The sequence below is a fragment of the Engystomops pustulosus genome, chromosome 7 (assembly GCF_040894005.1).
Source record: "Engystomops pustulosus chromosome 7, aEngPut4.maternal, whole genome shotgun sequence".
NCBI lineage: Eukaryota > Metazoa > Chordata > Amphibia > Anura > Leptodactylidae > Engystomops > Engystomops pustulosus.
Window position 1 is genome coordinate 148078824 of NC_092417.1, and position 15553 is coordinate 148094376.

General features: G+C 40.6%; 1 protein-coding gene across 1 annotated transcript in view; it reads right to left on the minus strand.

Moving 5' to 3' along the window:
* Positions 1 to 4002: 4002 nt before the first annotated feature.
* Positions 4003 to 15553, minus strand: part of CD151 (CD151 molecule (Raph blood group)) — a 28790-nt gene continuing 17239 nt past the window's right edge. Inside the window, exons 4-8 of the mRNA XM_072118175.1 lie at positions 10765 to 10839; positions 7229 to 7333; positions 5724 to 5882; positions 5547 to 5633; positions 4003 to 5328 (exon numbers count right to left, since the gene is read on the minus strand). Of these exons, the coding sequence (XP_071974276.1) occupies positions 5269 to 5328; positions 5547 to 5633; positions 5724 to 5882; positions 7229 to 7333; positions 10765 to 10839 (486 nt within the window). The 3' untranslated portion in view covers positions 4003 to 5268. The remainder of the gene's footprint in view (positions 5329 to 5546; positions 5634 to 5723; positions 5883 to 7228; positions 7334 to 10764; positions 10840 to 15553) is intronic.

Sequence of the window (15553 nt, forward strand, 5' to 3'; positions counted from 1 at the left end):
AGAAGTTACTGAGATAACCACATACAGCTTGTGGCAGCAGCTACAGGTGAATCATGTGAAAACTCTCAGGCGGAGATTTATCAGAAGTGTCTAAAAGCAAAACTGTTGTAGTTAGTAATGTCTCGTTCGCGAACGAGACAGCTCACTTAACCCTGCCCTTAAACGGTTCACCACTCCCCATTTAACCCGATACAAGTGGTGTGACCGGCCTGCAGCTCCCTATTATATATTTAGTAGGGAGCCGTTCAGGAGCCAGGAGTGCGAGCTCACTAAGAAGAGCCGGAATTCCCTTCACTAGTTCTAGTTTGTCATGGAAACCAATCAGAGCTCAGCTTTCATTTTATAAGCTTCTATGGGAAAATGAAAGGAGGAGTTATGATTGGTTGCCTTGAGCAACTAGAAATGTTTTGCTTCAGGCACAGCTGATAAATCTCTTCCATAGAGGTTGTAGGAAATGTAATAGAGAGCACATATATAATATTCATGTAATATAGCTGGTATTGCTGCTCAGTCCTGTTCATCTCAATGTGAACAGGATTAGGGTGCGGTCACACGGTGCTTTTTTTGGTGTGTTTTTAAATCCATTGAAAAACGTTTGACACAATAACATATATGTACAACACAATACGCTATTAAAACATTCTGTAAGGGTTCTAGCAGTACCTATAGGCCCCTCCTCAGTAACAGAGACATCACAAGGTTTGTGTTCGGTCACTATGACGCATTTTATTAACACTAAAAACATAATAATTATTTAAAACGAGACATATCAGGTCCATGACAAGATTTCAGTGTGGTGTGAGAAGCAATAGATAATATTAATGATAGATACATACAGTGCTCATGTGAGGTTACAGGTCAGTGCCCATGTTACCCGCTGTATCACTGAATACATAGTATATATACTGAAGCAAAAACCTGCAGGACATTCAGATGCACTTTAATAAAAACGTAATTACTCATTAAAATGTTCCCGTTATATTTGGAATCTGCTTCTGGTCAGTAATCTAAATGCAAACATAAGGGATGTTCAGGCCATGTTCACACCTGCTTGAATTGCACTTTGAAGCTCATCAGGGAACGTAGACGTATTTAGACCTAAACGATATTGTTTGCAAACAGGTTACAGGTCAATAAGGCAAAATACTTGTTGCTAGTTCCCGAACGCATGTGAACGCAACCTCAAGGGATTGTCCGAAATTACAAAGCCCCCCCCCCCCCAATTTAAGGCAAACACTTTCTGTCTATGTATACACTTTCTATAGACATCAGCAGGTCACTTGGTTTCATGGGGCACTATATTGGGAGAGGAGTTGGGGGGGCAATCTGCCAGGCATTGATTGGACAGATGGTTGGGTTGAAGCAAACTCAGTAAATTTTCCTCCATTGATAAGCAAATTGGTAAAACCAGCTTTATTCTAACTAGTTATAGGGGTATTCCCTTAATAAGTTATCCAGATACATTAGACCAGGATCAATTGCAGACATGGTCATGGTACAGGGTTTGGCAAAGAGGTTGCCTAATGTGGCAATGTAAAAAAAATCCATAAAATGAATGTAATCTGAAGGTTTTAGCTTTCCATTGGTCAACAAGATCAGAGCCACCATTAAAGTAGCATACAACTTCTAGGGATAAGAAAACGAATCTGTACATGTATAAAAAAAAAAAAAAGTATGTATAATAAACTTCATTATACTGTATATATCAATAAAGAGCCAATATAGAGGACTACTATATAAATGTGTATCATCCACCTTCAGGGCTTCTAAAATGATGACAGATTCAGTAGTTGTTTCTGTATCAGTAGTAAGCACTCATATTACTATACAATACATTGTGTATTACTATACTGTATATACAATGACATAAGATATTATTTAATACTCAGAGGTCACCCCCAGCCTTTGGGGGGGGGGGGGGGCTCTCCTTCTCTTAACCCAACTCCATGTTAGTTTTTATTCAGCATCTTGTCTCCTTCAATGTTAAAATAAAATGATTATTTTGTATGCGATTTAATGGTTTCTCCAAAGAACAAGGCCTCCCTAGTGTATGGGCCATGTCTGGTACTGCAGCTACACCTGCAGATCGCCCCAGACCTGGCAGATTGGAGAAGTACACTACCAAATATCCAAGTAAGGCTACATACACACTGTCGTGTGTCCGCAGTACCGCAGCACGGCGGGCACACATCGGTGCCGAGGAAAGGAGGAGGAGGTGAGCGCTGCTCATTCCTACCCGTCTCCATAGAGGAGCATGGAGCACGGCGCCATATTCCGAGAAAAGATAGGACATGTCTATCTTTTCACGGGGTATGGAATGGTATGGTGCCGCACTTGTGCTGGGCCGTACCACTCCTGTAGGGCGCCATGCTCCCATTGCCAGCTATAGGGGGCATATATATGTCAGTCGTATATATATATTCCCCATACGGCAGTGTGAATGCAGCCTAAATAAGGTCTTGGATATCAAACTTGGCCTCGTCCCTAACATTCCTGTGTATAACACGGCACAAGGCACAGTATGGTGTAGAGCAGCTCATCTATACACAGGCAGGGTATTGTGTAGACTGACTTGATATTCATGTTCTGGAAGGTTACAATCCCTCTGGTTTTAGAGAAGAAATTAAAAGTGGGTGTCCCTGAATAGAGGGCCCCACAATCCATTTTAAATGAAGCTTTGGTTATGTGCTCAGTGGCTCCATTGAACTCAATGGGGCAACTGAAAAGTAGATATGTAATCCTCACCATCTCCTGTAGCCCAAAGAGTTATAATCGAGTCACATACAGAACTCCTTCTCCGTTTCATGAGTAATAGGCATGTCAGCAGTCACTAATGTTGTGGATAGGTAATCCCCTTTAATATGTTCGCTAAAAGATATTGAGACTTCAATATCTTTGATAAATGCAATATTGAATGTGTCCGATCATTGAGATTACACAGTGTCATGAGATTTATCAGAAGTGTCGGAGAGCAGAACTGTTCTAGTTGCCCATGGCACAGCGATTTATAAAATTCAAGCGGAGCTCTGGTTTTTATGGGCAACTGGACCAGTTTTACTTCTGATAAATCTACCCCAAAATTGTCACTATGATAAAACAACCTTATCCCAGCAGTTCTCTCTACACATAAACCCAGTATAACTTTTGGCTTTGGATCTTCTGTATCATAGATCTAAGCTGTGGAGCTGGGCACTGGTCCTGCACACGTATGCATTGTGTCTGCTTACAGACCACTGGGTTAGATAGTGAAGAGGCAGCAGTGTAACAATGACAGGTCAAATCCTACCTATAATCCGTTATTACAGCGGCACTGAGTGTTTTGTTCCTCGGCCGCCACAATCAATGCTCGATGAAAGCGCGCGGTAAACTTAGCCAAGCAAACTTAATTACTTGGCAGAGGCTTTTATTTCGGCGTGCCAGCAACACTGTTTTCTTTTCAGTGACATTTAAAGAACTTTATGTTAAAGATTAAAGCAGGAAGAAGAGGAGGAGGAGAGATCAGATTCCAGGGATCTTACATTAACTCCAAAAATCTGTGGTTTCTGTTCCATCTTTATCATTATTTCCAATTGGAAATATAATATAAACATAATAGGATATTCATTATATATTATAATAACATATCTGAATATCAGGATTAATTTGACAAGTACAGGATGAGTAATACCAAATCCATCATAAAATTACAGTAGATCTGTCAGATGATGTTACAGACCAGAAAGAGCTAAGGATTCTAAGTTTTTGGAAGAAAAAAAAAAAAAATACAATTTAAATGGGTCGTTTACTTTCAGCAAATAATTGATATTGTTTGTGTAATGAAAAGTTTAACAATTTTCCGATATGCTTTCTGTATCTATTTCTCTGCTTGCTGTCATTCTATAGGAAGCTCCTATGTTTACTTCCTGTGGATAGAAACTAGTCTCTGGTCATGTGATGTTGCATAGGTGCACAGCTCGTTATATCACAGACAGTGATCAGAGCTGTGTGTCATAACGAGCCGTGCATCTGTGTGACATCACATGACCAGGGACCAGTTTCTATCCACAGGAAGTAAACATTGAAGCTTCCTATACAATGACAGCAAACTAAGATCTAGAAAACCATGAAGAATTAATACAGAAGTATATCGGAAAGTGGACAACCCCTTTAAACTTGTAATTTTTTTTATATAAGGGCAGAGACAGAGTGCAATAAACCCTATATTGATTCTTTTCTTATAAACTTCATAATCAATCCACTAATTTTCTCCTCTATAACAGACTGTTGCCAGAAAGTGCGACACGTTCAATATAATCGATCAGCGTCATGACACTTTATTGCACAAGGCATTAGTTAAAGGGACACTAAAGAATGGAAAAAGATGTAGAGAATTTAAAAAAAAAAAAGATCCCTATAGAGGTTCTTATGTTTTTTAGATAGGAAACAGATAAATCTTAAAGGGTTGGTTCCATCCAGGGACATATTGGGAGTGGGGTGGCAGCCGTATAGAAGTCCCTAGTGCAGGTTGTCAGAAGGTACAACCAAAAAAGCCACAATTAATGTATTTCGATGTAGAGTGGGGGCAGTGAAATGCACTTTTGCCTCTGTTAAAGTATAATACACCTAAATATCTGCTTATACCACTTGCAGGAGCATTTACAAAGATTTGAGACATATGAAAATTTTTACCTGTCTTAATGTCCCTACAACCATTGCCCAGTACAATACTTTGTTAAAAGGTCTGCAATATAAAAACTGGTGAATAAAAGCACAAAATACACAAAAATAAGCTTAAAAATTCAAAACATAAAACAGACTATTAATCATAAAAAAAAGATAAGTTGTGATGATAGGACAATACTTCCTGCTTGGAGAGTTGATCTGCATAGAGCTTCATATTTGGCATGACATTTTGGTTTTAAGGCAATGATGGTGATTTCCAGAAGGCAGAGTTGGGATAAGGAGACCAAGGATACTGCATCTCTAGTAGTTTACATTCAAGGACCACAGTGCCACAATCCTGCACGGAGGTGACCCACAGGATCAATCAAGGCATAAGGTGTATAGGATAATGTCCAGGAGAAACTACGGCTTCTGATATTTCACTTATTACCTTGGCACAAATTGATAGTCATGATGAAGCATTGGGATGTGTGGAGAATACGTGTATGGTACAAAGCTTGGCAGCCGGGTATAGGAGGAGGCCGAAGACATCTGGTGTCATGAGTTTCTGCTGCATTGGCAGCGGATTAGGCGAGCAGGATGAGATGAGTGCAATAATACAAGTCCTTAATATGGCTCTGACTTTAGACTCTTGTACAGGCAACAGGTAAAAATCATTCCAAATACCTAAGAAGCAAAGACAGAATAACCAGGTATTAACAATGGCGCCTCTCTACACAGTCACATATGATGGCAGAAATTAGCTGGACTTTTGGTTTTCAAAGTTTTCCCACTTTAACTTGAAATCTTGGAATTTGGAATATGTTTACGCACAACAAATACCCAATTATTGTCTATGTGTGGACAAATATATCCTTGTACTAGATATCAGATATTTAAGTTACCTGTACAAAGCCAATACCCAGGCCCACAGCTCCAATAATAAGCAGATGAGATCGGATGAAGGTTTCCAGTTTAGTGATGCAACCGCCCTGCGAAGAAGAGGAACGGGTCAAATTTATCAGCTCATGCTGTGTATATGGCCAATACATAAACATTTAATTTCCTCATTGAATCCTCACCTCCACTTTGTAGATATTTGACGGATGTTCCCGGATCCCACATCTGTTGCTCATAGTCTTACAGCAGCTGTCGGGAACCAGACGCCCCTCGGATTCTGGAGACCTTATCCAAGCACTTTCCTTCCAGTCCTGGGAATTATTACTGCCGCAACACTTAAACTAAACAAGAGAGAAAGCAAAAGTCAGGAAGCTCAAAGGAACAATACAGGTAGTCCCTGAATGCTTGTATATCCCAGAAGAGCCAGGAAAATGGCAAGCTTCATAAGATTTGTGTGTATGTTTCTGTAATTTTATAAAATATTAATAAAAAAATCTGATATCTGAAATATTTTTTTTCTAGCATTACGGGAAGTATGCAAATATGTTTTATAAAGTGTTAAATGGAAAACAATACCTCCTTTTGCTACCTTGAAAGGAACCTACTTAACACCAAGTATGAGCTACAAGAAGTCTAAAAACATTATGTGGGATTAAGCCAAACCAGTATATCTATTCCATAAGGAACAGATTACCACATACATCCTAGCCCAGTGAAGGTGAACCTTTTAGAGCCCGGAGTGCCCCAACTACAGCCAAAAACCCCCTTACTTATAACAAGGTACTGGCACTGCAATTTACTGCTTTACTAATGTATTGCTCCCTGCTTAGCCACAGCTTTCAATTGTAATGGTGCCTTTAGGGAGACATTGAGATTGAACTGGAAGAATGACGGGACAAGAATGATTATCTATTGATAATTCAGCCCTGTCAACACCTCATTGCAGTCCCAGGAAGCCCAGAAGTGTTGCTTTATTATAGTGATGAACATAGCACATCCTGGGTTACTCAGGACAGCAGGCATGCCTTATGTCACTCAACCTGTCTGGCAAACTCTGTGTAGAGTGAAGGCCATGCCATCGGTTTGCCACCACTGTCCTAGCCTTTACAATGTGAACAGAGTGGCAGGGTGAATGTGTCACTTTTCATTGGACTGATGGAATCGCTGGACTTCATAAAAAGTGAAATGAATTGAAGGGGACACATACACACCACTGCCGTATTCAGAAGGGATTTCAAGGACCCACATATTCTTTTTTTTAATTAAATCTGTCTACAGCGTTGTAACTGAAAGTTTTAGGTAATGACCCTGGAGATCTGTGTAACCATACCTTTGTATGTCTTGTTAGTAACAGAAGAAGTGTAAAAATGTTTTTATATTCCAGGATTGTAGCTGGACTTGGAGCACTAGTGTGTGTGAGTCTCTTCACTGAGCACCACACAACCACCCCCTCTTCTGCCTGAGGGAGGAGCTGTGCAGCAGAATAAATGAAGAGATCTCACATTCCAGTGCACCAAAGTGCTCAGAATCCAGCTACAATCATGGAATATAAATGCATTTACCGCAGCCCTGCAGCTACTAACACCATACACAAAAGTATGGATGGTCAAAACTGCTGTAAACTCCCACGGTTCACCCCTCCCAAATGATCAGACACTTAATAGGGTTCTCACAAGACTTTGCTCACCTCCTGCTGCAGTTTGTCCACTGCATTGGTCACTTTGTCCTCTCCTGGCTGTTTGTATTTCATGGTCATGGTATTTTTCAGGCTTTGCTTCAGTTCATCGTTCAACTGCAAAGACAAAGGGACAAAACAATCTTACAATACACTCTTCAGTTTACATATAGCCCATTTATAGGGTCTGGAGACATGTGTATATTTATTCCATCTCATGCAACATTCACAGAGTAAAGTGTACAAGAATTTATTACATACATTTTAGGAACAAAATAATAATTATCATAAATGCAGTAATAAAAGGATTAATAATACATTTATAAAAGAGGTTTGTTAGAAAAAGATTTATCCAATAATGTTGGATCACTGGGGGCCCCACTGATCACCAGTACACCCCACAGTACCGCAGTGAGGAGGGGTGTTTATTTAGTGTCTATGAGGCTGCTGATGGTACTCATCGGCCTCATAGTCATTGACTGAAGCAGCAGGGTGCATGCACATTGCTCCAAACCTAATCCATGGATCCATCACTGCCATAAGAGTGGGATCTGGTTTTTAGTACTAGTCCCCTTCATACATAGGTGCACAATAATTCTAAGTGTGTCCGTAGGCAGGGGTCGCTGCCATTGAGGAAAGTACAAGCGTTACCTGTGAGCAGAAGGGAGCGCACTGCGGCATGGAGAGAGAGACAGGGACAGAGCAAGTTACACACAAGTATATGCAATGTACACACACAAGCAACATGCAAGTGCAGGGAGTGGGGAGACGCCGGATTATGTGGTGGGGGGCACATACCACTATCTTGTAACTACCATTTTTAATTGAAAGTTGAATTGGCAACTTCTTCACCCAAGCGCAACAAAAAAAAAAAAGTTCATCCATTGTTTAATTTACCTTCTCCCAAACAACATATATGTCCAATCAAAGTAATGGAAGTAAGACTGGCTGGGGAATGTGACAAAGTGTAGTGGGTGCCAATGAGTAATTGGAAGAGCTAGAAGACAGATGGCACTCCGAAAATTCAATGCAAAATATATATCGATCTATTTCTTTAATGCAATCTAATCTTTGGTCCCAGCCGCCCCCATGGGTCTTGAAGATGAGCAATGTATAAATGTGGTGACATAGCTAGACATCTCTTGGCAGGTGTGGGTGGGTGTGCAGTCAGGAAAGCCTGTCTCGTGCTTTGTAATTACGGATTTACCATGCGTGAGCGTGCCGCCACATGTGCCCTCTTACTTAATCAAATAAAACAGAATTACACCCTTACTACCCCGGGGCGGTCTGCAACCAGGACTCCAACTATTAATTAAATACAAGAGCTGAAGACATACAAGATGAGAAGCGATAGTTCAGATAAATCATCGGCCTCTTATACGGCTTTACACTTTATTTTTTTTTTTACAAAAAAATTCTCTTATTATGTTACATTATGAGGCTGAGCTCACACAATGCTATTGAATTGCAATTAAAGTGCATCGGGGGCTGTAACCCCCAAACCAGATGAATTTAGACCTATGCCATGACACACCTTTTATATGAAAAATTGAGCGACTCCTATAGGTCCACATCTTTCTGCACAGTACCCCCAGCTATATCAGGGTATAATTCATTATGGGAAACCCTATTTCCAGTAAGGGACACTTTTTAAATTATTTTTTTTTATTTCCTAAATGCTAAAAAAGATGTTATTTCAATACAACTGCCCCGTTCGATACACAAAATAGAAATCAAAAGTTGGGTATTACTGTACTACTTGCCACCTTTGCATATTTATTTTAAAAGAAATCGATCACCAAAATCCATCATGATAAACCAGGGACACTTACTCATAGATCCAGGCACAATGTGGAAATCTTCTTATATTTGTTATCCATGGCCTCCTCCTTTCTAAAATCAACTTTTAAAATTATGTTAATAAACCAGAAGGGTTCAGAGGGTTGTCATAGGAGCCCCTCTGTGCAGAAGAATCACAGGCAGTTGCAGTGTGCAAGGAGCACTTCCCCCCTCCCACTGTGTGCTGAAACTTCGTCTGCTGCAGTGAGATTATGGAAAAATATGCAAAGTTTTCCAGGATGGGATAAGGAAAACCACTACTCCTTTAGCTACCTTGTAAGGCAGCTCCCTTGACATCAAGCATGACCTACAAGAGGCCTTATGACATGATGTGGGATTAAAATCAAACCAGAATATCTATTCCAGAAGGAATTGTAGACAGCGCTGTTTCGACCCGATTGGGTCTCCTCAGTACAGCGTAGGGAATTGGTTTGCCAGGTTGAGGCTTGTGACTAGGGTCGGGAAGCAAGAGTTAGGAATTAATGTCACCATGTAGGCGTGTGTAGTATTACAGCCACGGATGCTCCACTAGTGAGATTACATCAGGCAGAGGGAGGGGGAAGTGCAAGAATGTAACAGCCCATGAAGCTGCAGCACAGAGGGGTTTGGCAAGAGCCTCAGGAGCTCTTTAGGCTAATTAGCATAATATTCAATGTTGATATTAGGACCAAGGAGGCCACTGATAACAAATATAAGAAGATTACTACAGTCATTGCGCCTGGATCGATGAGTATGTGTCCCAGGTTTATCATCCCTGATTTTGATGGTAGATTTCCTTTAACAAATTTATATTTTAAAACAAGAGGAAAACCAAATTCATGGAGTTCATGAGTAGTCTAGTGTAAGCAGTCAACTGCTGTGCCTTCGATTTTTAAAAGAGGTATATAAATACTGCCACGCCTGAGCACAGGCTGTGTGAGGTACTACAGCTCTGCCCTAATCTATACGGTCAAGATGTGCTGTACATTGTGATGGTGAACACTCACACAGGGATGTGATATAATATACTAGTGGATGATTTCCGGTATTTTACTAGTATCTTTTTATATATTTATAATATTATATGAACACCTAACCATACTGTGATATTCCAGGGAGCTCATGATGGCAACTTTTGATTACACTATCACTGGAAAGACCAACCTTTCATTGCAGGGAAAGTCAAGAATTACACAGCGCCCAGTAAAATTAATAGGGAAACCACTAATCCTTTACAAAGATTGCACTGCACCTCCTAAGCATCCACCACAAACGGCAACAAAAAAATTCCAACCTTGTTGCAGGTAATTAAATGAACAACCATGTGCAAACATAGAACAATACAAGTCAGAAAAACTTGTATGATTTGGCTGTGTTTTTTTTTTTTAACAAATCACCGCAGCAAGTCGTAGACACATGGGTTTTTTACATGTGACCTGTCTGACACCTGCCATTTCCAAGTATCCCTGGCCTAAAATAGCGCAATATCAATATGTAGTTTTCTCTAGGTTACCTACCTACAGTCAGCAAAGAGGCAAAATTACAATAATTAATACAGAACATTAGACCCAATTGTACGCCAGAGCAACCAGACGCCGGATACAACAGGAGGCTCTGGCCGGAGCATGGCGGAGCTTATATCATACAGCGGTGCACAATACCCCGGCGTATGATAAATGTTCCCCTATGTCTGGGCACATGATGGAGAAGTGTCATCAGTCAGCACTTACCTGCTGGTAGTAAATATAGGCCAGGATCCCTGCCAGAACCTCCAAGATGAAGATGCAGAGTAACAGGATAAAATACTAGAATGAAAAATATATATGTTAATAAAAGATCATGGTATACACTAGATTGGAGTTCTGCATATAAGAATTCCTGTATACAGTGTGGCCATCACAGAACTAAGACCCAACACTTTTTACAGCCATTTTTTAAAATCTATTATGTTGTTTTGTCCACACTTCATGGCCTCATACACACACAGCTATCACACCTGCTTGGTTATACTACAGTGACAGCCCTCTCTTTCTGTCTCTCTCATACACAGGAAAATAGAAACAAGAAAAAGCAAACATATTAAACATAGAGAGAAGTTACAGGTGGGACTGGAATGGGAACTCTCCATCACTCACACATTAAAGGGAACCTTTTTTGCAAAGATGACAGGTTCCACTAGAGACAAAAAAGTGCTTATCACACGTGTTATGTTTTAACATCATCTCTAAGTTCACTAAGCAATTTGCATACCTCACCAGGGCTAATATTACTAAAACAAAGCCACTTAGAGATGATGTAAAACATGGGTGATAAGGACTTTTCGGTCTCTATTGGAACCTGACACCTCCTAAAAATAGCGCTTTGTGTAGAGTAACTACAGTGATCACCAGAGCGCTATATATATGTATATATACATACATATCAGGGTCGGCTTCAGGTTTCAGTAGACCCCTGGGCGACAAAGCCTTAGTGGGTCCCTTTGCAGTAAACTCTCGTGGTGGCATTAAAAATGTTCCTTAGTTTATACCAAACAGCCCCTTATGGTTATTTTAGATAAAGCCCCCTCACCCCATGAATTCATTAGATTCAGCCCCCCTTTACCCTTATGTGGGCCCCTCCAGCAGCTCTGGGCCCTGGCACTTGCCCAGGTATGCCCAGTGCTGGCGCCGGCCCTGATACATATACTCAACCGTGTGCTTTGCCCGGGCCAGTAAAAAGCAGCCGCTCCACAAAGTAGGGCAAGAGTAGGACCTGCTCCATCCTTTGCGGTGCGGCAGCATGGCTCAGTTGCAATCCAGCGAGACATGGTATGCTCCAGATTACAGACCCCAATACAGTCGTTTAGATCCAGGTACTAGAAATTCTAAAAGCAATTTCTTAATTTCATATGTTATCTTCTTTTTAGTAATCACTTGTACTCTTCTACATGTTGTGCTGTTTCTTTGTTGTTCATCCTAGCAACTGATGACTAGGCGTTACTTTTGTCAGAGGGTTATGCTTTTTTTCATATATATGAGTAATAACATAATACAGTATACAAAATAATATATACAATTGGTATTTCACATGGGGGAATATACCTGTCTAAAGGTCATAAATTAATCGTAAAAGTCATGATCTTTGCCCACCCCTGCAATCTCTTTTTAAGGCACCCTTGGTTGATACATAAATACAGCAGGTGAAATATGTAGAAGAACAAGTCACCAAATATTTTTCTGAAGGTGCTATTGAGATTAAATTCTCAACAAATATCGATTTCATTTGATTCTCAGTGGCAAAGAAATCAAAACATAGATGTCCATAAATTATGCATAACGAGAAATGACACAAGGATTGAACACATGAAGTAATAGAGATGCAAAAAAGCATGGAATATCATGACACCGGCTGAAATCTATCAGTAATTAGAAAGCAATCCTGACACTACTATCAATAAGTAATACTCTCAACCTCCATTGCATGTATACACGCTCACCATGCAAGACTGCATTGCAGAACAAAAAAAAGTCCAACAGGATATACTGTAGTCTGGTCAAATGAGCGCAAAGTCCATGTTTGGAAACCAAAAGGCCCTGCATTACCCCCAAAACTAATCGGCATTAGTGAGGTTTTGGAGGGGAAAACATCATGGTGTGGGGCTGTATTTTCAGCATATGGTACTGGCAAACTTCATATGATTTAAGGAAGGATGAATGGACAAATGTAACAATGTGTTCTTAATACATTGGCTGCATCTACCTGGATGGAGGCGCCTAAACGAGGGATCTCTCGATTGGTTTCGGAGAGAAAGAAAATAAAGCTGATAGAATGGGCCAACCGAGCCCCTGACCGGAATCCAATAGAAAATCTATGGAAGGAATAAAGGCTCAGAGAAGGAGCCCACAGTAACGTCAGGATATGAAGAATGCTTGTGTGAACGGGCCAAAATCGCGGGCCAGGATATGAAGAATGGCCTGGATATGAAGGATGAAGAATAATGCAGGATATGAAGAATGCTTGTGTGAACGGGCCAAAGAACGGGCCAAAATCGCACCTGAATAATGCTTGTGAATAGTTTCTCCATAGAAGAGGCTTCTGTACAAATACTAAATACATTTCAGTAAGTGAATTCATTGTGTGTATATTGTTAACATATGGACAGGACATCTATGGCTTGATTTCTTTGTCCGTGTATTGGATTGATTTTTACCAACATCTGGTGAGGATTTCATGTCAATGACACCTTGAGAACTATATGTACCAAGAACATTGATGAAGTTTTCTGTACTTTCTTTACTCACTGTATATAAGCAAACTTTTTACGCAAATTATTTTGCCTGAATTCCTTTGTAAACTGACCTGCGAGAAGTTTCCTTGTGTGCATAGATTCTTAAAATGTAATAGGCTGAGGCCCACATTACTAAGATATAAAGGTAGCCAGTAGGCATAACAAAGGGTGGCTTCAGTCATACCAAAATGAAGCACAATGAGTAAGTTTAATACGCTGCCCTCCCTGACTCTAAAGAGAACATAGTGACGCACATAGTCTGTACACAGCCTCCTCTTTCCAAAATACAGAAAAGAATGCTGAAGAGGAAATAGAATGCTGAGCCATGTCATGCTCATTTCTACCACAAGGCGGCAGTGTAGCGGGATAAAACAAGTAAGCAGTCGGAGGAAAGAGTGACTAATAGTAGTATATGGGAAGGAGAGGAGACAGACAGGCACTGCTCACATTCCTGACATTACACAGACCTGCTCAGGATACAGACTCACTGTGCAAACACACTCACACTTCTATCCCCCTTACCAAATGCTGCCAGGACACACCTCCACCCCGATTCTACGGCTAACTTGTTGCTTATAGTAAAATTCAAGTTATCTAAAAGAGGCTTAACTCTTATAGTAGAGTAAATTGTTAACATAGTATATAACACATATAGCAAATTGACACAATACGCAATTATAAACTACAATTAAACTACTAGTCCCCTCAGGTAGGGTATGAAATGTCCTTTCTAGAATTCTCTCTTATGTGAAATCTCACCCATTTACCAATAAAAAAAATCTTCTCCAAGAAGAGTCATATTTGCCTGAGATGAGTCAAGTTAAAAGGTTCAGGCTTGTGGTTCTGTGAGCCACAGATTCATAGATACAGAAAAGAAAAAAGGTGGGAATTCGATTTTTAGCTGCAGCTCACATACACACAATGGTCTGCATCTCCAGTTGTGTAACTTACAGAACCACAAACCCGGTGTGATCTAAAAGATGATATTCCTATCTTTAATATGAGCATGTTTCTAGGTGCTATAAAACAGAAGATAGGGGCACCTAGAGAGACACTCCTCCTACAGCTTTTAAACGTGACACATTTCAAACAAATTTTACTCCTCTCTGCTCATTTTCACATGACTTTGGAGGAGATACATCTACCTTCTATGTCTTCTGAGCAGCTATAACTATTTAAGAGGGATCAGGCCACCTGCTGTGATGAATAATATGGGGCACATGGACAGCCCACAGGGTTGTTGTACATTAACCTATAGCAGGTTAAAAATCTTAAAGGGGTTTTCCCACGAAGAAAATTAATTTGTTCATCGGTGGGGGCCTCAGTGTGAGACCCCCACAGATCTCAAAAACTAAGGATCCATTAGACCCCTCGTCGCTCCATCAAATGAATGGAGCAGACAGTCGCGCATGACCGTTCAGCTCCATTAATCTCTATGGATTTGACGGAAATTGCGATCTTTGTCAGCTCCATAGAGCATTGAGAACCCCATTGATTAGCAAGTAAGGCCCTATCCATGGGATAGGGCAGTGATGGCGAACCTATGGCCCTTTCTGTGGGCACTCAGGCTATCAGCCCAGGACAGAGTTCATGAAACAGGAACAAATCCATTAAATCTTCCTGCAGTCCTAGGCAACTTATGAGATGCTGCGCTCAGCACTATTTTACAGCAACACTTCATTGACTGTTTGGAACTGCTTGAAAAGTGAGGTGTTGAAACTGCATTATCTTTGGAGGTCCTCATTCTGGACCCACCATTCTTCCTAAACAGAGAGAACCTGAAGAGAAGCTACAATGATAGTCTGGATTTGCACACCTTGTTTCAACTGTATTTGTGGCCTCAGGCGGCCGATACAATTAAAGAAGTGGAAGACGAGGTAGCAATAAGTAACTGCGTAAAATGGCACATTGGCACATCAGGGTAAATAAGTGGATTTTGGTTGTAGTTTGGGCACTCGGTCCTTAAAAGGTTCGCCATCACTGGGATGGGGCCTAACTTTTTTGTGGGAAAACCCCTTTAAAGCATGAGCACCTTACAGCTGGTTATAGGTTTTACATTCTTTAATCTCTGGTAACTTGTAATAGAAAATAAGCATGCCACAGGGAAGTCAATGGCCACCCCAGAAATATATTGACAGCTTCTGCCTAGAAATCTCTCATCCGCTTGACCAATTCCTTTCTTGCTCCACTTCACAGTATTGATCTTCTGAATTCTTGTCGGACAAAGACTACGTAAAGGATAAAATATATAC